The 27,921-nt window shown below is 50.6% G+C and overlaps 1 protein-coding gene across 50 annotated transcripts in view; it reads right to left on the bottom strand.

The window, feature by feature from the left end:
* Positions 1-27,921, bottom strand: part of ST3GAL4 (ST3 beta-galactoside alpha-2,3-sialyltransferase 4) — an 86,516-nt gene that overhangs the window by 17,768 nt on the left and 40,827 nt on the right. For 12 of the 50 annotated variants that reach the window (XR_012423890.1, XR_012423881.1, XR_012423887.1 and 9 more), the window contains 13 exons: positions 16,455-16,530; positions 16,068-16,152; positions 15,622-15,702; positions 15,295-15,392; positions 15,020-15,080; positions 14,663-14,758; positions 14,362-14,551; positions 13,457-13,600; positions 9,198-9,341; positions 5,623-7,578; positions 5,426-5,493; positions 4,189-4,329; positions 2,956-3,285 (listed from right to left, as the gene is read on the bottom strand). Coding sequence is in view for 19 of the 50 variants with exons in the window: in XM_074015591.1 (XP_073871692.1) it covers positions 8,799-8,885; positions 9,198-9,341; positions 13,457-13,600; positions 14,362-14,551; positions 14,663-14,758; positions 15,020-15,080; positions 15,295-15,392; positions 15,622-15,702; positions 16,068-16,152; positions 16,455-16,530 (1,062 nt within the window). In the remaining 31 variants the exon portion in view is untranslated. Of the gene's footprint in view, positions 1-1,591; positions 1,731-2,955; positions 3,286-4,188; positions 4,330-5,425; positions 5,494-5,622; positions 7,579-8,212; positions 8,886-9,197; positions 9,342-13,456; positions 13,601-14,361; positions 14,552-14,662; positions 14,759-15,019; positions 15,081-15,294; positions 15,393-15,621; positions 15,703-16,067; positions 16,177-16,246; positions 16,533-27,921 lie in introns of those variants that run through there. The other 38 variants (XM_074015591.1, XM_074015587.1, XM_074015594.1 and 35 more) reach the window with 20 other exon arrangements.

The following is a 27,921-nucleotide window of genomic DNA, read 5'->3' as shown; positions in this document are numbered from 1 at the left end:
TGGGGGGCAGAAAAGCTGGTGAAGGGAGGTGCCAAGAAACAAAGGCAGTGGGAATCCCCGAATTCCCCTGTAGGTGATTTCACATTAAATAAAACGAGTGCTCTACATTTGTAATCTTATTTAATCCTCACAACTCTACAAAGTATCACCGTTTTACAAATGTGGGTTGAGGCTTAAAGAAGTCAAAAAACTTGCCCAGGGTCAAGCGCTAACGAGTGACAAACATGAGATTTAAACACACATGATTTCCGCCACGAGATGTTTCCGCCGTACAGTGAAAACTCCAGGCCACACTCATCGTAGAATGTGGCTGGAAGTGGCTGATGGTAAAGGCCATGCGCTCTGGTGCAGGCCAGGCAAGAACAAGCATAGCTCCATGAGGAAGGCAAGACTGGCTTCCTCCACCCTAAGTCCTCAAATGACCTGAAAGACCGCAACGCTCTGGGAAACAAAGCTATTCTGTGTATCAAATCACCCCCACCTCTACCAAAGCCAGCATCCAGTCTTCCAATAGCTTTAAACTTCATTACTGGCTCAGAGTCACTGGATGGGAGCCCAGTCTCTAATTCTCAGGTTCAAGATCAGTCTGCCAAGGCCAGGGTTATTTCCACCACCTCTTCTACTTTCATGGAATAGGAAGTACTTTCACGGGAAGAGCAAAAATGTCACATCAAATCCGTTTCTGACGAAGCCTTTTTGAACAAATTATATAAAGCAAGAGGCCATGAAGCCGATTTTAAGTTTCCAGAATGGAAAGGAGCCAGGGAAATGAAAATAAACATGGTGCAGTCCTTGGGAGATTTCTTAGAACAGGACAAAGGAGCCGACCAAAATTCTATTTCTCAATTCCTAGTTGGAGAGGAGTCCATGCTGCTTGGGGCATTTGCTATTATGGAATCAGAACCAAAGGCACAAGGTACACACACGCGTGCGCGCACACACACACACATTTGATTAGTTCTTCCCAGGTATTATGTGTGTGGTTTGTCCTGGCACCAGAAAAAAAAAAAAGATAAAAGGGAGTCTTGAGATTAGTTTATTCTCTGGGATCTTTCCCTATAAAACACACTTGTTACTGAAATAAAAATATAAAATTTAAATAAAGACTATCTTAATTTGCAATTTTTTTTTTTTTTTTTTTTTTTTTGAGATGGAGTCTCGCTCTGTCGCCCGGGCTGGAGTGCAGTGGCCGGATCTCAGCTCACTGCAAGCTCCGCCCCCCGGGTTTACGCCATTCTCCTGCCTCAGCCTCCTGTGTAGCTGGGACTACAGGCGCCCGCCATCAAACCCGGCTAGTTTTTTGTATTTTTTAGTAGAGACGGGGTTTCACCGTGTTAGCCAGGATGGTCTTGATCTCCTGACCTCGTCATCCGCCCGTCTCCGCCTCCCAAAGTGCTGGGATTACAGGCTTGAGCCACCGCGCCCGGCGGCAAATATTTTTTATTTTAAATGCTCCTTGGTGTGCATATCTAAAGAAACAAACATTTAGATGTAGACCAATGACAACTAAATCTTAAATTTCACTTCCCCTTTCAAAACCTCTTTTGAAAGCCTCTTATCTAAGTTGTTCTTAGGAACTGTAACCACATACCAGCGATTTGCAGCTTTCAAATCAAAATTAGCAGCAGTCTCTGGGAGTCATTGATAAAGAGTTCGTTCACTGATAGCCGCCTGTCATTTCCAGTGAGCCTCCAACCATCTTTTCCCCGACTCCTTATGTTTCAGTGCTCCTAACCAGGTCATAAACAGACAAAAATTTTAAAAATTTTAAACGCTCCTCTTCTTTCTAGAAATAAGGAATTGTTTTCCTGGCCAAGTCCATGTTTGCTGCAAAACCATTAATTATTTCCCTCTCTAACTGCCATTCTTCCTTGGCCCTCCTCCCATCCTCACTAACAGCAAGTTCTTTGACATACACTGAAAGCTTTCATTACTACAAGCCCTAAAGTTTTCCTACTCCCACAGCCTCCATCTTTAAAAGGCCTTCTGTGAATATACACCATTCACAAGATACATCACCAAATTGTCATCTACCTCCCTGGTTATATTTATGTCTCTGCCAATATCTGCCTGCCACTCTGTGTTCCCAGTGCTTTTCTCGGAAACAGTCCACTCAGCCCACCCACGGGGCTGAGACATCCTCAATCCCTGAGTAGAGAGCTTCCTTGAGTTCCCTGATTGGAGAGTACCAGACAAGAAATAGCATTTCCTTCCGCTGTTCCTTAACCTTACGGCCCTTGGCAATATCTTGGAATGCTGAAAACATTCAAAAAATGGTTCTTTCTAACTGTCTTCTTTATGGTGCTCTATTAATGCTCAAAAAGAAGGTTAGTGAGGTCTCAGGAAGTCCAGATGTTCCTGGAAAGAACTGGAGTTTAATTAAATGGAGCTTATCCGAAATCTATTCCCAATTATGCAAGAGAAAAAGTACTATTCTGGATAAAAGCTGAATATAGGAAGGGAATCATCCCTCTGAAGATCACTTTTTTCTTTTTTTTTTTTGAGACGGAGTCTCGCCCTATTGCCCAGGCTGAAGTGCAGTGGTGTGATCTTATCTCACTGCAAGCTCCACCCCCGCGTTCAAATGATTCTCCTGCCTTAGCCTGCCAAGTAGCTGGGATTACAGGTGCCCACCACCATGGCCAGTTAATTTTTTTTGTATTTTTAGTAGAGATGGGGGTTTCACCATGTTGGCCAGGCTGGTCTCGTACTCCTGACCTCAGGTGATCCACCCGCCTCGGCCTCCCAAAGTGCTGTGATTACAGGCATGAGCTACCATGCCCAGTCTGAAGATGAGACTTTCAATGAGACAAAGTCCAGGTGGACTAAAAGTTACCACCTTCACTACCTTTGGAAGGAAATTAAAGGGCTAGGCTCTGCTGCCCAAGGACTAGGAAGTACATTTGAGACATTAATGTGTGACGTCCGTCCGTCTGAAGAGACTACCAAACAGGCTTTGTGTAAGCAACAAGGCTGTTTATTTCATGTGGGTACAGTCGGGCTGAGTCTGAAAAGAGAGTCAGCAAAGGGGGATGGGATTATCATTAGTTCTTATAGGTTTGGGATAGGCGTACAAATTACCTTCTTAAGGGCGGAGAGAATATACTGTTATCAGTTAGGGTGGGGCAGGAACAAATCACAGTGGTGAAAAGTCATCAGTTAAGGCTATTTTCAGTTCTTTTGTGGATCTTCAGTTGCTTCAGGCCATCTGGATGTATACGTGCAGGTCACAGGGGATATGATGGCTTAGCTTGGGCTCAGAGGCCTGACATAATGGGCATTGCACTTCAGAGAATAAAAGAAGACGACAAGTAGAGATAAAGTGATATAGATAAGGATTTAAGCAGAATTTTCAGATAAGGGATTCCTATTTGACTTTTAATATAAATGAAAAGTTTCTCGGCCGGGTGTGGTGGCTCATGCCTGTAATCCCAACACTTTGGGAGACCGAGGCGGGTGGATCACGAGGTCAGGAGATCGAGACCATGGTGAAACTCCGTCTCTACTAACAATACAAAAAATTAGCCAGGCATGGTGGCAGGCACCTGTACTCCCAGCTACTCGGGAGGCTGAGGCAGGAGAATGGGGTGAACCCTGGTGGTGGAGCCGAGATCGCGTCACTGCACTCCAGCCTGGGAGACACAGTGAGACTCCGTCTCAAAAAAATAAAATAAAATAAAAATAAATAAATAAAAGTTTCTCTAGCTCTCCTGCCACGCAAGGGCTCCATCAGTGCAACATAAATTCACTGAGAAAAAGAGCACAGACCTGAAGGGTATCTCCAACCAGACTCCACTAGCTCTATGCTTAGTAAGAAGAGAAACAGGGGGAGACACTCCTTAAGTGTGAAAGTTGGTGATGTGTGTAAACAGTGTTTTGGGAAGACTCAGAATGATAGATGGTTCTGGACTAACTCAGTTCAGCAATTCCAACTCCAAACCCCTAGGGTTGTTTCAACATCTGAGACTGCTCTCATTCTCTCCACCCAGCTCTACCCTCCCAGCTTTCCAAGGCTCTTGAGAGGAAGCTGTATCTCTTTTCAGGTGGTGGGGGTCTAAATTGTTAGCCTTCCCTGGGAACCCGAAATGGGGCAAAAAACAGCACCTGCCTCCCGAAGTTCATTTTTCCCTAAAAAATTTTTGCCAAGCCCTGTTGTAATAACCCTCTTTGCACTGTGGTCTCTCCCACCTGCTTCACACCATCTGCAGTCCCTTGAAGTGAAGAAGTGGAACCTTCCCATACATTTGAGCTTCTCAAAAATCTGTCATCTAATGAGACTCAAGGCTCATCTCCTCTTCTTATTTATTGGGTGCAGGATCCCAAAAATCTCTAACAAGAGAGATAAACTCAATGAGAATGAACTGGACAGGAAAACTGGCTATAACTACAGACAGACAGACACACACCCACACCCACACCACCTGCATACCCTCCTTAAACTTATAGGTCAGAAAGGTCTGATTTCTTGGAACCACATCTGGTACAGAATCATGGGAATGTTGGAAACTAACAAACAGTTTTCTGAAGCTATAACGAAGACTTCAAAAAGGTTGGAGAGATCAGAACAGAGCTGACAAACTCAGGTTACACTTCTCAACCTTTGTTTAGGGATCTACTGTGGCATGCTAGGTACCATCGAAATGGATAGTGTCTCCCAAGAAAACTCTTTCCCCAAGAATCCCTAAAGGTGTCCGACTTCAACTTGAAAACCGCTGACAGCCGAGCGCGGTGGCTCATGCCCATAATCCCAACACTTTGGGAAGCTGAGGGTGGGTGGATCACCTGAGGTCAGGAGTTTGAGACCAGCCTGGTCAACATGATGAAACGCCATCTCTACTAAAAATACAAAAATTAGCTGGGTGCCTGTAATCCCAGCTACTCGGGAGGCTGAGGCAGGAGAATCCATTGAACCTGGGGGGTGGAGGTTGCAGTGAGCTGAGATCGTGCCATTGCACTCTAGCCTGGGTGACAGGAGTGAAACCCTGTCTCAAAAAAAAAAAGAAAAAAGAAAAAGAAAAAAAGAAAACCACCAATAGAAAGCAGTTTAAACAATGTTCATGGTTTGATTACGCAAAGCCTGTGTTGCAGTCATTTCACTGATGTCTTACCTTCCCCTGCCTAGCTTGTGGGTGATTTGAAGACAAAGACTTTTCTGTAACCAGCCATGTTACTTCCTGGACAAGTATTTGGCCCTACAAATGTACCTAACCTGTTTCATACCCTCTGGCATTTTCCATGATGCAAGGCAGCTTTCCAATTAATATTGATATCATACTTTACAGTCTACAAAATGTTTTTATGATCATATTCCCATTAGGTCCTTAAAACCTCATTGTGAGAGAGACATGCATAATCATTCTTCTGCAGATGGAGAAGCAGAGGTTTACTCGGCTAATTAAACGACAGAGTAGGGAGTTGAACTCACAGTCCAACCGTGTCCCTATTTGGTGTGCACCGCTTCCAAGCTCAAACTCTTCGTAGGCTAGGCAGCCTCTGGAGGAAAGCAACGGAATGTATTTATGTCCTTGGAAAATGTAAATAAAACCTTAAGCGTCCAAACTTAAGGCACCCCATGTGATGTGAACATAGAGTAACATTTAAACGTGTTCCTGTGGTACAGACCTTGACTCTTATCCTGCCCAGCAAGGTGATGGAGGGGGGAGTCCCTTCTCCTCTCCGGGCCTCAGTTTCCCCTCTGTGGACTTTCAGAATCTAAATTCAATGGGGCAGAGCTCTTCCACTCCCTCGCAGCCTAAGGCGGTTTCACCTCCGCCTCTGCGGTGAACCCAAAGCAGGTCGTAAGACGGAGGCCCAGCGAGAGTTCGGAGGCGGGCGGCTCCCCAGTCCGCCCGGCCTCCCCTGAGCCGTCGCCAAGCCTTGAGCCGCTTGCCAGGGAGGGGCCGGCCGGGGCGCCGGGGCCAGCATCCCGAGAAGCCCGGGGAGGAGGCCGGCAACCTGGACGAAGCCCGGCCGGCCCTGCGAGATTCCAGGCGGGTTCCCACGGCCGCGAGGGTCGACGCGGCGCCGGTGCGGACAGCGCTTGCACGGCCCGCCGCCAGGGCGGGGCCATCTGCATCAGTAGCCCCTCCCCCGCCCAACGCCCGCCCGCCCGCCCGCCCGGGGTGGGGGGGGGAACTGCGCGTGCGCCTAATTAACGCCGCCTAAGGACGCCGGGGATTAGCGCAGGCTTGACACGCAGACCGTAGACTCAAGAGGCTCGTACGATGATCCTTGGGTCTAGATTCCTAGAGCGGTGCTTCTGGGTGCTTGATGAAATTCCAGATTCGTGGGTCCTGTCCCCAGCAGCCTGGGTGAGACCCGGGAATCTCCATTCCCAGGTCTCCCTAGGTAATTCCCAGATAAGCGGTTCTCCTTAGCTGGACCCACCCTTTTGTTGCAGAGAAATGACTGGCCCACGTACTTACAGAATAAGGCGACAGAGGCTGGTTGAGAACCCAGATCTCCTGACTTGCCCTCAAGCACGTGCCCTACTGTGCTCTTTCCCTTGCTCATTTCCAGGGCATGGTTTAATCAATCCCAGGCAGGCTGGCAGGCAGTTCATTCGCATTGGTTGGGCTAATTGAAGACTTAAAGTCCCTTTCCCAGAAAACCAAAGAACCCCATCCAACAGCCCCACATCAAAGCTCCACTCTCAGCTCCGACCCTTGGCCAGTATTGCCTCAATATGCGTAGGATGTTGGGCACCCAGGAGAAAGCTATCCCCACCTCCCAAGCAAACAATGGCCTATTTGGGTGCACACACACCCCACATTCGCAGTCTTCTCAGTATGTGAGCAGGAAGGACTGTCTGCACACGTAATCACAAACAACCCACCAAGAATGTAAAATGCTCCCATGTCTACATGTGTGCGTGTGTGGAGTTTGGAGGGGTCTGACCCACCCCTGTGTGCCGGATTCTGGCTTGAGTTTAGGCACGTTCAGTAACAGGCAGTGGCCTCAGTCCAGGCCAGCTGGATCATGTATGCAGACAGCCATTCTCAATGGCCCTGGATGGGGAAAAGGACACTCCTTTGCATCTCTGCATGAGCGGCAGCTGGGGATGCATCAGGGGTGAGCAGAGTTGAGACCCCCCCCCCCCCACTCACAACCCCTGCTGTTTGCAGGCTCCCTCCCCAGGACACAGCCTTCAAGACAAAGGGTGCCCGTGTGGAGGGGAGCGGGCTTGGGGCTGCAGATGCTGGGGCTCTACTCACCCTCAGAACTCCCATCTCCCTGAGCAAAGCGGCCAGGCCACTGAGAGAGCAGGCCTTCTATTCCCTGGGAGGGTCCTTGGGGCCATTCTGGGGGATGAGGTGGGTGTCCTCAAGGCCATTCCAACACTCTGTGGAGAACCATGTCATCTTCCTCTGTTCCTCCCAGACTGCTGCCCCTCTTTATCTGTCCTGTCCCAGCCTGGCTTGTCTCAAAACCTCCAGGCTGCAAGTCTTTCCGAGAAAGCCAGGAACACAGCTGCCAGTTCCATTCCCCAAGCGGGGAGCTCCAGCTCTCCCTCCTGGCTCCAGATGTAAAGGAACAGCTGTGGGGTGGCGGGAAGCCCAGTTGGCAGCTAAGCAGGATCTGGGAAGATGGAGAACGAGGGCGGGAGAGACAGGCAAACGGCAGGATTGTTATGATTCTAAAGACCCAGGAAAGAAACCATTTCATCCCCTGGCCCGGCAACTGGCTGATAGGCCTTGCCAAATCCCTTCGACGCTGCCCTCCAGGCCTGCCCACCCCATCCTGGCAGCCTGGGCTGCTGGCAAGACCTTCCGTAAACTCCATTTTCTGGTTCCCACTTAATCTGAGAAGGGAAACTTGGCTTTCTTTGTCTGACCCCACCCCTGTCCTTAAAACACGTACCTCCCAAGCATGAGATTTGGGTAACTGAAGAATGGTGGGGGAGAGAGGAAGGAAGGTGGGAGCAGACTCTGGCACTCTCATCTGGCATCCTCCAGCCCCTCCCTCCTCTGGCAGTAACCCAGAATGCAGGGTGCCAGGCTGGGTGTCTGCAGACAGGGCTGCTGTGAGCACCACTCGCTCTCCTGCTGTGCCAGGGTGATAATGCATGACCAGGCACCCAACACTGGACTCAATAAGTAATTATTTCCCAAGCGATCATGCCCTGCTCTGGTCTAACAAGCCTGCCCACTGCTACACCCCATCCCATGCCTTCCCCCACCTGAAAGGACACAGGACATCACAACTGCTTCCATTTTAGGAAAAATAGTTTAATGGTAGGTTTGTAACCTCTTTTCTAGATGAGGTCCCCTTCTCGGTGGAACCCCCACACCAGTGCCCTTCCCATGCCCGCTGGGAGGCAGCAGCCCCTCTCTGGAGGGCACCCACCCATTCCCAATGCCCCTGCCCTCCTGGGAGGCCGGTGCTGTGTCTAGGCGTTGGTGGGGCCATCACTGTAGATTTTTATAAAAAGTGGGCGGAATACTCTACTGGCCTCTTTCCTGGATGCATGGGACCAGCCCGCAGCACCTTCCTACCCCTTCATTAAATAGCCCATTAAATAATCTCTTGGTGCTGGCAGAGAGGGGGTGCCACAGCAACGAGCCCCCTGCCCTGGCCGGGCTCCCACGGCTCCAGCGCCCCCACCCTGACTGGATCTCGGCTCCATAAGAGCAGCCAGGGGCATGGCCTCATCTCAGACCTGGCCAGGCCCAGAACTCCCTCCCCAAGAGGGGGTGAGTCCAAGTGGGTCATACTGGCACCAGGCACCCCCACAGCCACGGACGGGGGTCACCCAGACAGCAGAGTAGGCAACCGACAGGCTACAACTCTTGCCCAGGTCAGAAGGACGTGAGGTTCTTGACAGCTCCCATCTCCAGCATCCGCTTAATGGCCAGGGCCTCTTGGGAGACATTATGGCCTGACCCCTGTGGAGACAGCCAAGGAAATAAACTGAGGGACTCCCAGGGACCTCTCTGTCCCCAGGAAAGTCTCCTTGCCCCTCCCCATGGCCCCACACTTCTTGGGAGCTCCCTTTCCCAGGCTGGTTCTTGGAAGGAAGACGAAATCCATGTGGCTGAACATGGACGATGCTGGCCAGGGAGTCCAGATGCTTCGGTTCCAGTTCTGACTCCAGGAGCCACCTCTGGGTCTCAGCGCTGCTCCCACTCACCCAGTGTCCCTCTGACTGTCTTCCCATCCGCCCCCTGCCCCACCGTGCTCACGAGCTAGGCACTTACCACCATGGACTTGAGCGTGATCTGCTCATAGTAGTGAATGGTCTGCTTCTTGTTGTAGGCATCTGGGTAGCCAAAGCCGGCAATGTGCACCAAGTCACAGAGGTGGAGGGCCAGCGTGATGGCCAACAGGCCTGTGGTGGGCTTCTGAGGAACAGGGGCAAAACAGCGTTAGCGGGAGCCCTGCTCCTCCCTCCATCATCTCTGCCAGCGCTCTGCACTGGAACTTTCTGCAGTCATGGAAATGTTCTCCATCTGTGCTGTCCAGCAAGACGAGCCATGAACTAATGAGCATGCAACTAATGAGCATGCAAATCGGGCCAGGGCAGCTGAGGAACTGAATTTACTTTATTAATTTTTAATTAATTAAATTGTAAATTTAAATCGCCACATGTGCTGGGTGCAGAGGTGCATATGCCTATAGATCCAGCAACTCAGGGGGCTGAGGTCAGAAGACTGCTTGAGCCCAGGAGTCCTGGGCTGTCGTGCACTAAGAATGCACCTGTGAAAAGCCGCTGCTCTCCAGCCTAGGCAATATAGTAAGACCCCCATCTCTAAAAATAAACAAATATAAATAAGTAAATAGCCACATGTGCCTAGTGGCTACCATTCTGGATGGTCCAGCTCCATACACCTGGGGGAGGCCTGGGGCCTCTAGAGATAAGACTAACAATCAGAATGACCATCATCATCATATTAGTTACCTTTTAAACACTATGCGCCAGACACTATGTTTAGTATTTTACCTACCTACCATAAGACATTATCTCATCCAGTCTCACAAAAACACCTGGAGGTACATATTATTATTAGCCCCCTTTTACAGATGAGAAAACCGGGGCTTACAAAAGTGTTAAGCAACTCATTCAAAGGAAAGGAAGTGTTCTGTCCTCCTCCTTGGAGAGCCTGACCTCATTTAGAAGACCTGGGGGCTCTGACATGCACTAGCTGTGCGACCCTTTATGGGGGTGGCGCTCTATTTTTTTTTTTTTTTATAGATATGGGGTTTCACCATGTTGCCCAGGCTGATCTCGAACTCCCGGGCTCAAGCGATCTGCCCACTCTGCCTCCCAAAGTGCTGGGATTACAGGCATGAGCCACCGTGCCTGGCCTCTCCTTCTTCAAAGCAGGACAGCAGTACCTTTCCCATCCACCTTACTGGCTGCTCTGAGGACCTCACTTGCTCATGCCTAGTTCATCCGCAGTGATGGGCAGCCTGATATTCTCACTTCTCCAACCTCGCCTTCCTCAGCTTCAGTAACCTGCTTTGCACACAATTTCAGCTGCCCATACCCGTTTGGGAGCCATTCCTGGACCTCATCAGGCCTGTCGACACGCCAGCTTTCTCCCTCTCGGAGCTCTCCTGTCTTCTCATCTTCCACTCCCTGGCTGGGCCTTCTTTTTCCACCTTTGTTGCTTTCACCACCAGTGTGTCATCTCATCCAGTTGGGCTGACACACTTCCATGGCCTTCTAGCCAGCTCTGCCTGGTCACAGGCTCCTTATACTCACCAAATTCCTCCTCTTCCTGCCACTCTATTAGTTAAATATGTTACCATCCCCAATGCTGTCCAAGCTAGAAACCCAGAATTGGTCAGAAATCTCTCAATTCCACTTGTAAAACATATAAGGCAGAATTGTAAGAGAACCCCGGTGACCCTAACTCTCGTGTGATCTCCTCCCTGGCACGTGTGGGGAGCCCGTGAATATGATGCGATTATGTGACGTTACTTTATATGGCACAGTTGAACATAAGAGGAGAGGCTGTCCTGCTGGGCTTGACCTAATTACCTGAACGTTTAAATCCGGGTGTCAAGACCAGAAGCGGAGAAGGTCAGAGATCTGAAGCACAGAAAGGATCTACTGTGCCATCGCCGGCTTGAAGATGGAGGCTGGATGGCAAGAAATGTGGGCCACCTCTAAGAGCCAGGCACGGCCCCCAGCCTCCAGCTGACAGCCGGCAAGGAAATAGGGACCTCAGTTCTACAATTGCAGGAACCAAATTATTTCAACCACAAGAATGAACCTGGAAGCAAAATTTTCCCCTAAGCTTCCAGATGAGAACTGTCTGGTTGACAAACCGAGTCCAGCCTTGTGACAGCCTAAACAGAGAACCAGCCAAACCCTGCTGTTCTGATCTACAGGACTACGAGCCAGTACGTGGGTACTGTTTTAGCCGCTAAACTTGTGGTATTAGTTAAGGAGCAATGGAAAGCTAACACAGGCTGGGCGCAGTGGCTCACACCTGTAATCCCAGCATTTTGGGAGGTTGAGGCGGGTAGGTCACCTGAGGTCAGGAGTTCGAGACCAGCCTGGCCAACATGGCGAAATCCCGTCTCTGCTAAAAATACAAAAATTAGCTAGGTGTGGTGGCGCGTGCCTGTAATCTCAGCTACTTGGGAGGCTGAGGCAGGAAAATCGCTTGAACCTGGGAGGTAGAGGCTGCAGTGAGCTGAGATGGCACCACTGCACTCCAGCCTGGGAGACAAAGCGAGACTCAGTCTCAAAAAAAAAAAAACCAATACAATGTTGAGTCCATTTCCTCCTTTTCCCTTTCCACCGCCAGGAGCTGGGTTCGGGTCCTGGCCCTCTCTCATCTCCCTCTCCAGCCTCCTCTCCATCTGTAATCCTATGCATGGCATGAAACTCCTCCTTGTTGCCCTTCAGTGCCACTTGTACTGGAACAGTTCAGTGCTGGAGATGCCGCCTGCTCTGGCCAAATGTGGCTCTGGCCAAATGCCTTTCCCCAGCTCTCTGCCTGATCCTTCCAGACCCAGCTCCAGCATCACCTCCTCTGGGGAGCCTCCCAGACATCTCTCAGCAGATGTCTGTCCCTCCTCTGAGATTCCACGACATTGGGAACAACTCTCCATTGTGGAATTTTATCACTCCACAGTGCAAGCTGCATTCTTACTCTGTTGGACTGAGGTTCCGTAGGGCAAGGAGCACAACCTCCTCACCAAGCATGCAGACTCGGGGCCTGGCATTGAGCAGTCACAAAAGCAGCTATTCACCACCGAACATGCAATAACAGGAGATGCTCAGTAAACAATAAAAGCATTTATTCAAAATCTGGCAAATATTTAAAGAGCAGGCCCTGTGTATCGGTCTCCAGAATAGGTATTTTACATCATTATTATTTTTTAAAATCCTACAACAGGCCTTAAAAGGTCATTATGGATATTATCCCACCATACAGGCAAGAAAAACAAGGCTCTGAGCAGTTGACCTGCCAAGCCCCACACAGTACACAGCACAGCCAAGCGCCATACCTGTGTCTGCTGGTACCTGTCTCTCACCATCCCACACGGCCTCCCCAAGGGGCTCCAAGATATGGGTGGAAGTACTTGGGAAGCTACAAAGTGGGTTAGAGCCCACCAGCTGAAGACTACCAGGGCACTGCACTCAAAACCATAACTTGCTATGGCTCAAGGACATCAGGTTAAAAAGAAGAAACACATAACTTGTGGTCGGACACAGTGCCTTACACCTGTAATCCCAGCATTTTGGGAGGCTGAGACACGAGGATCACTTGAGGCCAGGAGTTTGGGACCAGCCTGGGCCACACAGTGAGACCCCCATCTCTACAAAAAAATTTAAAAATTAGCCAGGCGTGATGGTGCATACCTGTAGTCTCACAGCTACTCAGGAGGCTGAGGCAGAAGGATCACCTGAGCCTGGAAGTTCGAGGTTACAGTGGGCTATGATTGTACCACTGTACCCCATCCTGGGTGACAGAGTGAGACCCTATCTCTAAAACAAAACAAAAACCCATAACTTGCAAAACTGCATTGACTCCCTGAATTGACACACCATCCCAAACCATGACATGCAAGACAAACTGTTGAAACTCCAACTCTTAGAACTCGTTCAGACCAGGGTTTCAAGATCAGATCACAGATGAAGCATATCTCATAGTAACCGCATGGCTCAAGTTGTTCCACAGATCAGACCACTGATTATTCCAGCAACTCCCCAGTTGACAAATTCTGACTGGCGCCTGCCAAAATCATCCTCTCATACCAGCCCCTAAACCACATCCAGGCCGTCCCCATCCCTCCCCACTCAGTAAACGCCCCTTAGTTCTCCAGAGTGTGGACTCCCCTTTGCGGCAGCAACTTTTATGACAGGTGTGTTCCTGGAGGGAAAATGCAAACCACTGCCTCTGTTATGGGTCCTTCCACGGCTTCCTAAGCCCACAGGAACGTCCCTCCTACACCCCACCCAGGACCCTAGCCTTCGGACCCGACTTCCCATCATCACCTGCTTAATCTTCCGTGGCTGCTGCATTGGCAGGCTCAGCAGTTTGTCAGCTGCAATCTCCATGAAGAAGGGATTGAGAATCCGAATCTGTTTAGGGTTGACGTCCCAGATGAGGGGAGGCTGTTTCCAGAAACCCTTTCGCACCTAGGAGGGTGGGGTCAGAAGAGAGACAGCAGCAGGTGAAGCCCTGTTTCTCAAATCCAACCCAGTGGTCCTCAGCCAGACGAGGGGCGCCAAGTGATGGCAGAGGCCTTCAGGAACACAAGGTGACAGGAAAGGGAGGTGAAGTCTGTGCCAGAGATGGGAGACCAGGAGAGGACCAGGGAAAGAGAGGCGCCCCCTCGGGAGGCCAGGTGACCAGGTGTATAAAGCAGAGGGTCGAAGCCATGGACCACTTCCAAGACCATCCACACAGGTAGAAGGAACTAAAAGTTTTAGGCTGTCTAAACACTTGACAAAAAAGCCAGATGGGACAGTTCAGCCTGTGACCGATGGCAAAGTGATGTAGTGAACTCTTTCTGGGGACCGTCTGTTAGGACACACGCCTCATTGCTCTAACCCACCCTCGGCCTAGAGATGGCTGCTGGAGGGTTCCTCGGCTCCCGAGTTCCTCACAGGCAAACACCTACTCAGAAAGTGTTCCTGTCGCAGACAGCCCTGGAGCATGGGTGCCTTTGGCTGCTGCCACCTGACGCCTGCAGGCTTTTATACCCAGTTGCTGGGGCGGCTTACCCGAACACTACCATTGGAGGGCAGCCTAAGGCGCTGACTGCCGGGAGCCTAGTTCTTGCTATCCCCGCACAGGCTCTTTAGGATTGCCAGGCCGACATCAAGGAGCGTGAGGTCCTGACTCGGGCAGTGTCCCCACCCCCAGGCCTCAGCCCCCAGTCTGTCCCCCAGCTTACCCGCTTCTTATCACTCAGGATGGTCTCAATCCAGTGGAAGTCCATTGCCTTGAAAGCCACCAGGACGAGGAGTGTGTCTGGGTTGTTTTCTACTTTGGGGTCGAAGTGGGCAGATTCAGGGTAGAAGAGACGCATGGTGGTCTTGGAGCCCACGTCACCCTCATAGCCAGCCACTGGGGCATTGTTCAATCTGGGGGTTGGGGGGAGGATTCCCATCACTAGAGGCCTCCTGGGCCTGTGTACAGTCCCTGGCTTGGATATCCAGTTCCCAAACAGCAGTAGGAAGTCCCCACACACACACCTGATGACCACATCATACTTGTTGATGGCATCTCCCAGTGAGCTGTTCCGCAGTCGGTGTCCGTTCCCCACGACCACGCAGCGGCGGCACCTGAGGCTGCCACAGGAAGAGGAGTGGTCAAGCCCAGAAGTCACCCCTGCTCTACCCCACGCTCGCTGCCCTGGATCTGCCTGCGCCCGTCTCAGGACCACTTCCTAGGCCCCCTCAGCCCCTGGTCCCCATGGGGCAGGCATCACCCCATGGTCCTGCTTACGGTCATGCTGACTTTACACCCCTGGGCCAGGCCATGACTGTTTCACACAGGGCCAGGAAAGACGAGAAGGTGCCCAGACTGGAGTCGGGGGAGTGCCGCCTTACCTCTGGATGTTCTCGGGGATAGAGGAACTGGTGATGGCTAGCACCCGGAGGAGCAGGTCCTCTACAAAAAGAGCCAGGCGGAGGGACTGATGCGACAGCTAGCATTCTGAAGGCTGCCTGCCCTCCCTCCACTGCTCCTCAGAGCCCTTCTTCCCCTGACCGTGGTGCTGGAGCCGGGCTCAGAACTTGGGCACTGGGGCCAGGGACAGCAGAGAAGCAGCAGCACTCTGGTCACGGTGAGCCCATGGTTCCCACAGAGCTGGGTGGGAACTTACCACTCCCCTTGGTCCCATAGGGCAGCTCGTAAGCAGATGGCGTCTTGACCCAGAAATAATCCTTAAGCTGCAGGAAGATGGGCTGATCCCGGGAGTAGCTGCACAGAGGTGAAAGCCGGGTGGGGATGAGAACAGAATTAATCTTGATGCCAGAAGCAGGGTTAGGCCCATGACTAATATTATAAGGCCCTCACTTCCCTCCCTGGCTTCACCTAACCCATGTCCACCACCAAGGCTGCTCCTTCCATCTACTCCTCACACTGAGGCTGCCCTCAATCCCAGCTCGCTCCATGCCCTGCTCTACCCTCCTCATCCTCAAGTACTTACTTGCCAAAGAGCTTAGAGGCCTTCCTCTCTGCCTCACCCTGGAGGCACGGCTCCTTCTTCTCTGGGATGGGAAAATAAAAACTGGAGAGAAAAAAGGACAGGAGGCAGGAGCCCCAGTCAGACCCAGGGGCCCATGTTCCAGGCAGCCTAAGCCTTCTCCCATGGCGTGAAGGTCCCAGGGTGCCAAGCAGGAATCATCTCAAGTTAAGTTCCACTGATCCAGGTCTTCCTGCCGCTGTACTCCCTGGGTGAGGGTCCAGTGAGACATCCCAGGCCCTACCCCCATCCACCCTCACGGAAACACTCCGTACCAGTAGCTGAAGGGATGAGGTCATGCGCCGGCTTTTGAAACGTTCCTGCCCCCTAGGTCCCCCGCTCCATGATGCTGCATCCCTAAGCCCCGTCCCTGACAAGAACCAGTGGAACGACATGGAAGGTGAACTCACAGCTCGATGTACCTGTCTTCCCGGGAGATGGAATACAACACCATGACGACCAGGACCAGAGCCAACATGGCCAGGAGCTTCCAGCCTGCAGGACACATGCACAGAGGAGCTAGAGGCCGAAACAGGCAGGTACAGCCCCCGTCCACCTTCCCACCTGCCCCCTTCTGAGCCCCTCTGACCCCTAACTCAACAGGAGCAGTCTCTGGTCCTCTCCTGGCCCTGGCTGAGGGCTTGACGCTGATTGTACCCAGTGTCCTTCAAGATGAAGAGAAGGGCTCCTGGCTCCCTGTCTGTCCCTCCACAGCCCCCAGAGGTCCCAGGATCCTGCTGAAGACGGCTTCTGGTGGCCCGTCCTCCAGGGTGGGGGAGCCCTCGGACGACACTCACGGGACTTGCTGACCATGTTTCTCAGCAGGCAGCAGGATTCCTGGGGAGAGCTGTCATCCCGGCTGCCTCGGGCCACCTAGGAAATAGGAGTCACAGGTGTCTGGTCAGCTTTACAAACTCTCCTGCCTAGACACCGGAGCAGGACACACCCACTGTCCGCCCCTCCCTTCCTCCAGAAAGCAGGAAGCCGTTCCCCGGGGCAGTCATCCTGAGGGTGACCTTTCTCATCCAGGATTCCTCCTAACGCCTCCAAGGGTGGCATCAGGGATCCAGGTGAGTCCTGCCATGGAAGGGAAAACCGAGGGTCCAGCCCTCACAGACTTGGTCCCAAGCCAGGCTGGCCTACTGCAGCCTCTATGTGTGGTTCTTCTCACCGTCCCCTTCTGCATTTTGACCCAGGAAGGGCCAGCTCCAGGAGGCAGACAGCTACCCCCGCCCACTGTTGACACGAAAGTCAAGCCAACTCACTGTGTGAGGGCTTGAGTCCTATTTTGCCCAACAGAGGGTCACCTATTCTCCACCATCCAAGGCGTCCCTTGGTCAGTGCCTGCCTCTCCATCATCAATCCAGCCAAACAGGTCTGCTCAGGCCAGAGGCTGGGAGTGAGGGTGGGGCTATGACATGGTCCTCATGAGGGCTCCTTGATCCCTTCTAGACTCTGACCAAATGCAAACAGTGCTCACGCCTCCCCACCTGGCCATGGGGTAAGTTCAGGGAGGGAAGGTGTTTGAATGGAGAGCACAGGGAGCTGGGAGGGTCTGGCCGGCCAAAGAGGAGTCAGGAGATGCTTCCAGTAAGGGCGAAGACAGTAAGGTGAGGACTGTGCACGGGAAGGGGTGAGCTGCTGTTCCCCCATCACACAAGCAAAGGCTTCCTCACAAGCACCACCAGCTCAGCCAGGGCCACGCCGCAGACTGACTGCAGAAGAAATTTCTGTGGCTTCCACAGCCACACAAAGAGGCACCAGATGCCAGGTGCCAGTTTCTTCCATCCACGCCATGCTTCCTGATGATCTGGATCGGAAGAGTCACTTGGACCACTTCCTAAAAACACATTTCAGGTCCCTTCCCTGGAGACCACCGTGGTCAGCCTGAGTATGGCCTGGGACGGGCATTTTCACAAATAGCCCATGTGAATCTGACGGTCGATCAGGAAAGGGAGGCAAACACTAGTGTTTGTGCACCAATGGAAACCTTCCATGTTTTCATAGGGGCTGGGGATAGCATCTGGATGAGGTCTGGTCCATTGTACACACCATTAACCAATGACCCTCAGCCCTGGCTTGTGATGAAGTCAATGTCCTGCTCCCCAGCAGACTCATTCCCAGGCCCCGCTCTGAGCCCACAAACACTGAAGAATCAGAGTCTTGAGTCAGAGGAAACAAGCAGGCAGGGACCAGGGTCAGACTCCCTTGGGAGAGTCAGAAGCACCATCCCCAAACCCCAGAGGGGATGAAGCCTGGCCCTGTCCAGTAAAGAAAAGCGATCGGTTTGTAATCAGCACAAGTTCCCAGTTAAAGGAGTTGTCCTAGTAACTCCCCAGACAGCTCTTCTGAAAGGGGCATGCCTTCCCTACCCCTCACCCCACAGCAGTCTCTGAGTCATTCCCTACACACGGCCCTCCTCGCCTTCATGGCATTTCCCATCTGTCATCAGCTTAGTTACTTATTTGCTTTCTGTCATCTCCCCAACTGAGATATAAGCTCTGGGGGGGTTGGAATGGGGTCTGTCCCGTTCGCAGCTCTAGTCCCACATGTAGCACGCTGCCTGGCACACAGTAGAGTACATCAGAAAGTACTGAATGTGTATCAGGCTGGTTACCGTGGACGATCACACTTCCCTCTCTGACCTGCAGTCTCCTTGCTGTCAAACTGAGAAGTCAGCCTATTCCCACTGCTCAAAAAAGGCCAGATCCGTCCCATGGGCATCCCAGAGCCATTCTTAGACAAGTGGATTCTTTGGCCCCCTTCCAGACCTATAAAATCAGAATGTGCATTTGAACGCGATAGCCTGGCGATTCATGTATCTGTCCGAGTTTGAGAAGCACTGGTCAAGCCTCATGTTCTTGATTATGGCTGAAGAGGAGACTCACCTGAAATACTTAAAAAACATTTTTTTTTTAAATGAGTATCTGGGTCCCAACACCTAGAAATTCTGAGTTAATTCATGTAGCCCAGCACTGGAATTCGCTGAAGCCCCCTGGGTGATTCTAAAGCGCAGCCAAGGTTGAGAGCCACTGGTCTGGATGATCTGTGGGTGATCTGAAAGCACACTTCTCAAACCTTGATGTGCACATTGTGACTCAGAGGGTGCCAGATGGGGGTACAGGGCAGGCGGGGATTTGCATTCTAACCAGCTCCCTAATGGGGCCTGCTGTGTGGCTGGAACTACTCTTTGAGTTGCAGTGCTCCGAACCGGGATCCCTCCAGCTCTAACATTTCAGGACATTATGAACTGCAGCCTCTCTCACCCTCCCTGCTCCCTCTCTACATCTCCCTTGCATGACCAGCGTGCATTTCATCTTCCTTTCTATTCATAAGTCACAGCATTGGCTGCACAATGCAATGACCTGAGGAGCTTCAACATTTACTAGGCCCCACTCTCCACGATGTTTATTTAATTGGTTAGGGGTGGGGCCCAAGTATGAATAGTGAATAGTGAAACAAACCAGTGACCCACCTCCCCTGATTCTAAAATGCAGCCTGGGTGGGGAAACACTACTCATTTCACCTTTTGCGAAAGATAAATACTCAGACATCCTCCAGGGCTGTCCTCCAGGGAAAAGACCTTTGGCGTCAGAGGTGAGCAGCCCTAACCAGACCTGAACAACAAGACAATTAGCCCTTCTTCGACCTCTTCCCCAGTAAAGTTCTACATGGTCTTGTCTTCATTCCAAAACAGCGTCAGTGTTGCGCTAAGCAGACTGGGCGAGTCTTAGGGCTTGCTCTGCTATACCCAACGAGGGATTTCACGAGCCCACCCCCTCCCCTTGTGGGGCCAAGCGAGAGGATTGCTCAGTGGCCCCAGGCATTCCAGGGCTTCCGGGGCTGGCTGCTGCCTCAAAACAACATGGCGCCTTCTCCCAGCAGCCACCCCACATTGCTGGTCTAGCTCTGAGCATAAAGGGCTGGAGAAAAGCCACAGTAGAGTATCTGGGTGGGAAAGCAGGCATCAAATCCACTCATGTCCAAGGGCACCAGCTTCTCACCAGGAGGCCAGCTCACCCGACCTGCTGGGCAAAGGTGCCCCCGGGTAGCAAGACAATCTGCTCTTCTTGGTGCTCTGCCAGGAACCAAGATGTCCCCGGCCGAAGGGAGCTGGTCAGTTCTGCCACAGAACTTGCCCAAGGGCAGAACTGGGGGACAAGGTGAAGAAATAAGGCCCAGTGGAGGCAGAAACCATGCCTCCTGCTGCCCAGCATTCATGGCCTAACATACAGTGAGTACTCAGCAGGTACCCGCCAAACCAAGAGGGGCAGAACTAGATATGCCCCCAGGGGCACAGTGTGGTGCCCAGCCCCTCAGAGACCCTGGACCCATAAAAGTGATACGGCTTAATGTTCTAGGGAAGGGGTCTGGGAAGACCAGAGGGGCAGAAGCTCGTGGTGTACTTGCTGGGTCTGTGATCACAAGCGATCACTTATTCTTACTGTCCTCAGTTTTTTTGTTTTTTTTTTCCAGAGTCTTGCTCTGTCACCCAGGCTGGAGTATAGTGGTGCCATCAGCTCATGGCAACCTCCGCCTCCCAGGTTCAAGTGATTCTTGTGCCTCAACCTCCTGAGTAGCTGGGACTACAGGCATGTGTCACCACGCCCGGCTAATTTTTGTATTTTCAGTAGAGATGGGGTTTCTCATGTTGCCCAGGCTTGTCTTAAACTCCTGGCCTCAAGCGATGCACCCACCTTGGCATCGCAAAGTGCTGGGATTACAGGCGTGAGCCACCATGCCTGGCCATCACTGTCCTCAGTTCTGTAGGGAAAACCTGGAGCCCCCGTCTGCCTGCTGCCTACCTCTAGACTCTCCTACCTTCCCTCTTCGCCCCAAATCCTTCCACCTAGACACCAGATCCACCTCACCTTCACAGAATAGTCTCCAACCGACTCCTCTTTGCCCTGTGTCTCCCACCTCTCCTTCTCTATTCTCTGACTTATAAACATGCCCAAGCTTCCTTCTTTCTAAAACAAACAAACAAACAAACCTCTCTCTGCTCTTCAAGCTACCCCCGCATCTCCCTCATTCCCTCCAGTGATCAAACTTCTTCACCTGTACTACACCCTCACTTCCTACTCTATCCCCCGACCCCTACACCAGTCCTTCCACCCTTGTTTTTATTCTGAAATTGCTCTTGCTGAGGCCAGGGACCTTCTAATTGCCAAACCTAAGAAAGGTCTCTTGTCAGTCTCCACTGTGCTTGGAGGCCTTTGATGCTGTTGGCCATGACTCCTCCTTGGCTTCTAAGTCAAGGTCAAGATTCCCTCCAGGTTTTCCTCCTGACTCCCGGACAGTAGGCTGTGCTGCTGGGGCCCACCCTTTTTCTTTTTCTTTCTTTTTTTTTTTCTGAGAGGGAGTCTCCCTCTGTCACCCAGGCTGGAATGAAGTGGCACGATCCCACTGGAACCTCTGCCTTGCAGGTTCAAGTGATTCTTGTGCCTCCCAAGTAGCTGGGATTACAGGCACCCACCACCATGCCTGACTGATTTTTGTATTTTTAGTAGAGACAGGGTTTCACCATGTTGGCCAAGCTGGTCTCAAACTCCTGACCTCACGTGATCCGCCCACCTCAGCCTCCCAAAGTGCTGAGATTACATGCGTGAGCCACCAAGGGTCCACCCTTTAAATGCTGGCATTCTCGGGGGCGCTGTCCTTGAACCTCTGCTTCTCCCCTGCTACACATTTTCACGGGACAAGTTCACTTGTTTTCAGAGGTTTAGCTACTATTCATACACTGATGATTTGAGCTCTTTATTTTCAGTGCTAATTTCTCTTCCACATCCCATCCTAATATTTCTAATATTCTAGCTGGATGATCTTAAATTCCTCAAATGGAATATGTTCAAAGCTAGCCTCTCTCCTTGCTCCCAACCCCCATATTATCAACCCAGTCTCCCAACACCTCCCTCTTTCACCCCCGCCATGGTTACTAAATATTATCAGTTATACCCCCATTTGCTCATATTCTAGCAAATGCTTGCTAAGCTCCTTACCACAGGCCTGGCATCATAGGTGAAACTGGGGATGCCAGATTTTACAAAACTCAGCCCCAGTGTGAAGGTCACATTATCTAGACCCTCAGAAATACTTCAGAGTGCAGCCCTCCAGCTCCCCTTCCAGAGTCACAGCCTGGTTCCAGATCCCACCCCAAGTTACAGCTTCCTAACCGGTCTCTTCACCACAAGTGTTTCCTCACTCATGCCTCTTCTTCGAAACTGCCAACATGGTATCCTTCTAAGAAATGATACGGATCAAACCACCCTCTCGCTTCAATTGCTCCACATTCCTTACACGAAGCCAACGCTCCTTATCAGGTAACCAGGCCCCTTCAGTTTGTGGCCATGAGAATTGCAAATGCATCTCTTACCCTCCTCCCAAGCACACTAAGGGAGCCACCTTTTCCCTCCCACTGTAGCTGCCACATCCCTTTTCCACCTTTATTAAGGTGCCTGCTATGGTTTGAATGTGTCCCCCAAAGTCCACATGCTGCAACTCGATCCACAGTGCAACAGTGTAGGTAGGGCCTAATAAAAGGTGTTTAGATCATGGGGCTCTGCTCTCATGGATGGGTTAATGCCATTATTGTGGGACGGGGTTCCTTATAAAAGGCCAGTTAGGTCCCCTCTTGATCTGTCCTGCCATTCCACTTTCCACCATGGGATGATGCAGCAAGAAGGCCCTTGCCAGAGCAGCCCCTTGATCTTGGACTTCCCAGCCTCCAGAACCATGAGCCAAATAAAATTCTATTAATTATAATGTACTCAATCTGCGGTATTCTGTTACAGCGGCACAAAACGTACTAAGACAGAAAATTGGTGCCAAGAAGTGGAGAGGGGAGGGGAAAGCAGGGGAGGGGAGAGGAAAGCAGGGGAGGGGAGAGGAAAGCAGGAGAGGGGAGGGAAAGGAAGAAAAGAGAGAGCAGAGAGGGAGGGAGGGAGGAAGCGAAGGAGGGAGGGAGGGAGGGGAGGGAGGGAGGGAGGGGAGGGGAGGGAAGGAGGGAGGGAGGGGAGGGAGGAAGGGAGGGAGGGAGACAGGCAATAAAGAGGGATTAGAAGATCTGTAGGTAAAGTCTGAAACTTCTTAGACTAAGTGGTTGTGATCAGAATGGTGGTAGAAATATGGATGGTAAAGGGCATTCTGATGAGGTCTCTATATTTCAAGATTAAGGTACTGGAAACTGATGTAACAGTCACCCTTGTTATAAAGCAGCAAAGAATGTGGCTACATTGTGTCCAGGTCCTCAAACTGTATGGCAGGCAGAACTTAAGAGTGATAAACTAGGCTATTTGGTGGAAGAAATATCTAAGCAGCAAAGCATCTGGGTTGCTGTATAACTTATTTTAACTGTATACTTAACTGTAAAATTTGAGAAGAAATAATTTAAAGATGAAATTTATAAAGAAAAGCAGGGTTGGGTGCAGTAGCTCACATCTGTAATCCCAGCACTTTGGGAGGCTGAGGTAGGTGGATCATTTGAGGTCAGGAGTTCGAGACCAGCCTGGCTGACATGATGAAACCCCATCTCTAGTAAAAATACAAAAAAATTAGCTGGGCATGGTGGCACACACCTGAAATTCCAGCTATTAAAGGCTAAGGTAGGAGAATGGCTTGAACCTGGGAGACAGAAGTTGCGGTAAGCTGAGATCGTACCACTGAACTCCAGCCTGGGCAACAGAGGGAGACTCCATCTCAAAAAAAGAAAGAAAGAGAGAGAGAGAGAGAGAGAGAGAGAGAGAGAGAGAGAGAGAGAGAAAAAGAAAGAAAGGAATTTATAACAAAAAGCAAAACAGAACTTAGAGACTGGAAGGATTCTGAGACTGGCCCTGTAGTAGAGAAAGAACTTTCAGGAGAGGAAAGCAAGGGTGCAGGCATGTTACCATTTGATAGTTTGATAAGAATATTAATATGGACCACTTGATAAGGAGATTAGTATTGGCCAGAGCCACTGTTTGATAGGAATATTAGTACAATAAGAATGAAGCCAGAGGCTATTCATCAAGAAAATGAGAATGATCCCAAAGGCACTGTAAAGATGACCTGTGATCACAGTCCCAGAGTGCCAAAATCTGAAGGAAGTAACTATATCAAAAGCCATGTCTTGGGAACCCTCAGGACCTATGGCTCACTGTCCAGGGCCACCTCAAGTCTCTGCTCCCACATTTGGGCACAGTGCTCCTTGGCCTCCCCAGCTATGGCTCAAATGGGCCCAGATGCAGCTTGACCTGCACTCTAGAAGGTGCAAGTGGTGAGTCTTGGTGGCATCCACATGGTCCTAATGCCACTGGAGTACAGAATGCAGGGGCTATGGGCCTGGCTCCTTCCAACTAGATTTCAAAGGATACTGCAGACAGTCTGGGGACCCAGGCAGAGACTTGTTGCAGGGGCAGAGCCACAACCAGGGAGCCCTCTGTAGGGCAATGCCCAGCAGAACTGTGGAGTCAGAGCTGCTCAGAGTCCCCAGGAAGCCTAGTGGAGCTGTGGGAGTAAGGCCGTCCTGACACCCCAGAACTGCAGAGCTACCAATGTGCAACAGCAACCTGGGGGAGATGCAGGCACAAGACTCCAACCTGTGAGAGCTGCTGCATGGAATGAGCCCAGCAAAGCCAGAGAAGCAGGGCTGCCGGAGGCCTTGGGGGCCCACGTCCCTACCCAAGTGTGTCTGGAAGGCAGGACATGGAGTCGAAAAAGATTATTTGACAAGTTGGGATTTAGTATTATTTCCCCTGCTGGGTTTTTGGAGTTGTTTGGACCAGTTGCCCCTTTCTTCTTGCCTATCTCTCCCTTTTGGAATGGAGGAGTCCGTAGTCCCTCAAAGTTCACGTGCTAGAAACTTGATCCTAAACGTAACAATGTTGTGAGGTGGGGTCTCGTAAGAGTAGGCCATGAGTGCTGTGGGAAGTCAGGGACCCCGAACGGAGGGACTGGCTGGAGCCGTGGCAGAGGAATATAAATTGTGAAGATTTCATGGACATTTATCAGTTCCCAAATAATAACTTTTATAATTTCTTGTGCCTGTCTTTAATCTCTTAATCCTGTTATCTTTGCAAGCTGAGGATGTAGGTCACCTCTGGACCACTGTGATGATAACTGTGTTAACTGTATAAATTGATTGTAAAACATGTGTGTTTGAACAATATGAAATCAGTGCACCTTGAAAAAGAACAGAATAGCAGCGATTTTTAGGGAACAAGGGAAGACAACCATAAGGTCTGACTGCCTGCTGGGTTGGGCAAAAAGAGCCATATTTTTCTTCTTGCAGAGAACCTATAAACGGATGTGCAAGTAGGAGAGATATCACTAAATTCTTTTCCTAGCAAGGAATATTAATATTAATACTCTGGGAAAGGAATGCATTCCTGGGGGGAGGTCTATAAACAGCCACTCCAGAAATGTCTGTCTTACGTGGTTAAGAACTGAGATACACCCTGGTCTCCTGCAGTACCCTCAGGCTTATTAGGGTGGGGAAAAACTCTGCCCTGGTAAATTTGTGGTCAGACAAATTAGCAGCATTTGTGGTCAGTTCTCTGCTCTCAAACCCTGTTTTCTGTTAAGATGTTTATCAAGACAATATGTGCACCACTGAACATAGACCCTTATCAGCAATTCTGCTTTTGCCCTTAGTCTTGTGATCTTTGTTGGACCCTTATCAGTAGTTCTGCTTTTGCCCTTGGTCCTGTTCCCTCAGAAGCATGTAATGTTTATTAGACCCTTATCAGTTCTGTTTTTTGCCCTTTGAAGCATGTGATCTTTGTACGTACTCCCTGTTCTTACACCCTCTCCCCTTTTGAAACCCTTAATAAAATCTGGTTGATCTGAGACTCAGGTGGGCATCATGGTCCTATCGGTATGTGATGTCACCCCCAGCAGCACAGCTGTAAAATTCCTCTCTTTATACTGTCTCTATTTCTCAGTCAGCCAATGCTTATGGAAAATAGAAAGAACCTATGTTGAAATATTGTGGGCGGGTTCCCCCAATACTTGAGGGCTCTGTTCTAATGAATGGGTTAAGGGCTCTGTTCTCATGAATGGGTTAATGCCATTATTATGGGAGTGGGTTCCTTATAAAAGGACAATTAGACCCCTTCCTGTTCTCTCTCTCCACCTTGCCCTTCTTCCATCTACCATGAGATGATGCAGCAAGAAGACCCTCATCAGATGTAGCCTGTAGATCCTGGACATCCCAGCCTCTGGAACTGTGAGGCAAATAAACTTCTGCTCCTTATAAATTACCTACTTGGTGGTAATGGCAGCACAAAACAGACTAAGATAACATCCTAACCCTCCACATCCTGCTCACTGAGACCATCCCACTCTGGCAACATCTGGCTCAAATGGTTCCTCTCCTATGAAGGCTTGACCTATACTTCCAAATGACTGATGTTTTGGTTCCCATGAAACATTGTTTATACCTTAATTTCAGCACTTAGAGGTAACATAATTTTATATTATATGAGGTTTTCGTGTCTTGCCCACTATCCCATGACCTCTGAGATTGGAGACATTTTTATGCCAAGAGCCCACCAGAGTAAGTGTACTATAGAATATGCTTTATGGTATAATGTAATTTTGTGTTATATAATTCTGTGCTTTCCTAGCTTGCCTAAATGACCTCTGTGGTCAGGAACTTTTTTGAATCTGCAGATTCCATTAAACTGCCAAGTATGTAGCAGATGTTTTATAAACATCTGACAAATAAGTAATAACATGTGAATAAAGATGTATTGCATGTTCCATTAACAACTGAAATGTACTGCACGCTCTAAACGCGAAACCAGGATCTCTTAATCTCTGCACCACTGGCTTTGGGGGCCAGATAGTTCATTGTTGCGGGGTCTGTCTTGTGTATTATGGGATGTTTAACAGTCATCTCTGGCCTCTACCCGCTAGACACCAGTAGGAAATCCCTCTTCTCAGGTGTGACAAAATGTTTCCAGACATTTCCAAATGCTGAGGACCACTGTGCTAGATGTTTCTAAGGGCCGTGCAAGTATTAAATAAGATCTCAACCCGGTGGGTTCAACATGATAATTACCTCCATTGTAGAGCCAGGGAACTAAGGTGAGAAAGGGGTCAGTAACGGGCACAGGTTGTACAGCTCGTGAGAAGTGGAGCTGGGGCTGGAATTCTGGCTCCTTCACCCAGAGCCCCCATATCCTATGGCTTCTAAAACCATTCTGTGCAGACTGGCTCCCTAGCCTCCATGATCCCTGGGATGTACACCCTGCCCTATACAGCAATTAGGGGAAGGGGCTTCGAGCACATCCAAGTCCTTCAAAGGCTGCACACAGTGATGAAGAGTCTGTCGAGCCCGTTCTCAGCCACGCCTCCACACGAGACACAGTCTCTAGCCCCCACAGCCCAGGTGTTCTCTGGAAGCTCTGGAGTGCGTGTTCAAGGCACACAGCTGTATTTGTGGGATCACTAATGCCTGCCAGCTGGACACCAGACTTCCATGAATCTGACCATTTTTTGCAACCACATCCCACCACTGGCATGGACTCACTCTCTCCACTATAGGCCAGGTCTCCAGGGCTACGGACTCCTCTGGCTTCCCTGCTAAACCTTAGCGCCGGCCTAAGCTGTACCTGCTTCCACACATTCCACAGCCTGTCCAGGAGTGAGTCTCCACTGTGTCTGCCAACCCACAGCGATTCCTCTCGGTTTAGTGTCCACTGCCCACGTTCTACAGGGGACTCAAGCTGGACTGTGCAGTTAACGTCATTAATACAACTGCCAGGTACAGCGAGAGCAGGGTACAGGCTGGGGAGTTCTCCCACAGGGTTAAAACAACCCAATCAACACTTGAATACAGATGGTCCACTAATTGCAAGTACCCAGAACAGACTGGTCATCTGTAAAACTCCTCCTCAGCTCCAAAACCTCCATGGGCTCCTCTTCTCACGGTGAGAGTCCGGGTCCTTGCTCTGACCCACAGAGACACACGAGGTCTACTGGCCAGCACCTCCTCCCTCCTTGCCTAAATCCTCCCAATGCAGGCTGCCTGCATTAGTCTGTTTTCATGCTGCTGATAAAGACATGCCCGAAACTGGGGAATTTATAAAGAAAAAGACGTTTAATAGACTCCCAGTTCCACGTGGCTGGGGAGGCCTCACAATGATGACAGAAGAAAAAAGGTACATCTTACATGGCAGCAGGCGAGAGAGAGGGAGAGCCACGTGAAAGGGGAAACCCCTTACAAAATCATCAGCTTTCGTGAGACTTACCGCCTCGAGAACAACGTGGGGAAACCGCCACCAT

The sequence above is a fragment of the Macaca fascicularis genome, chromosome 14 (assembly GCF_037993035.2).
Source record: "Macaca fascicularis isolate 582-1 chromosome 14, T2T-MFA8v1.1".
NCBI lineage: Eukaryota > Metazoa > Chordata > Mammalia > Primates > Cercopithecidae > Macaca > Macaca fascicularis.
This window is presented reverse-complemented; position numbering and strand designations above follow the sequence as displayed.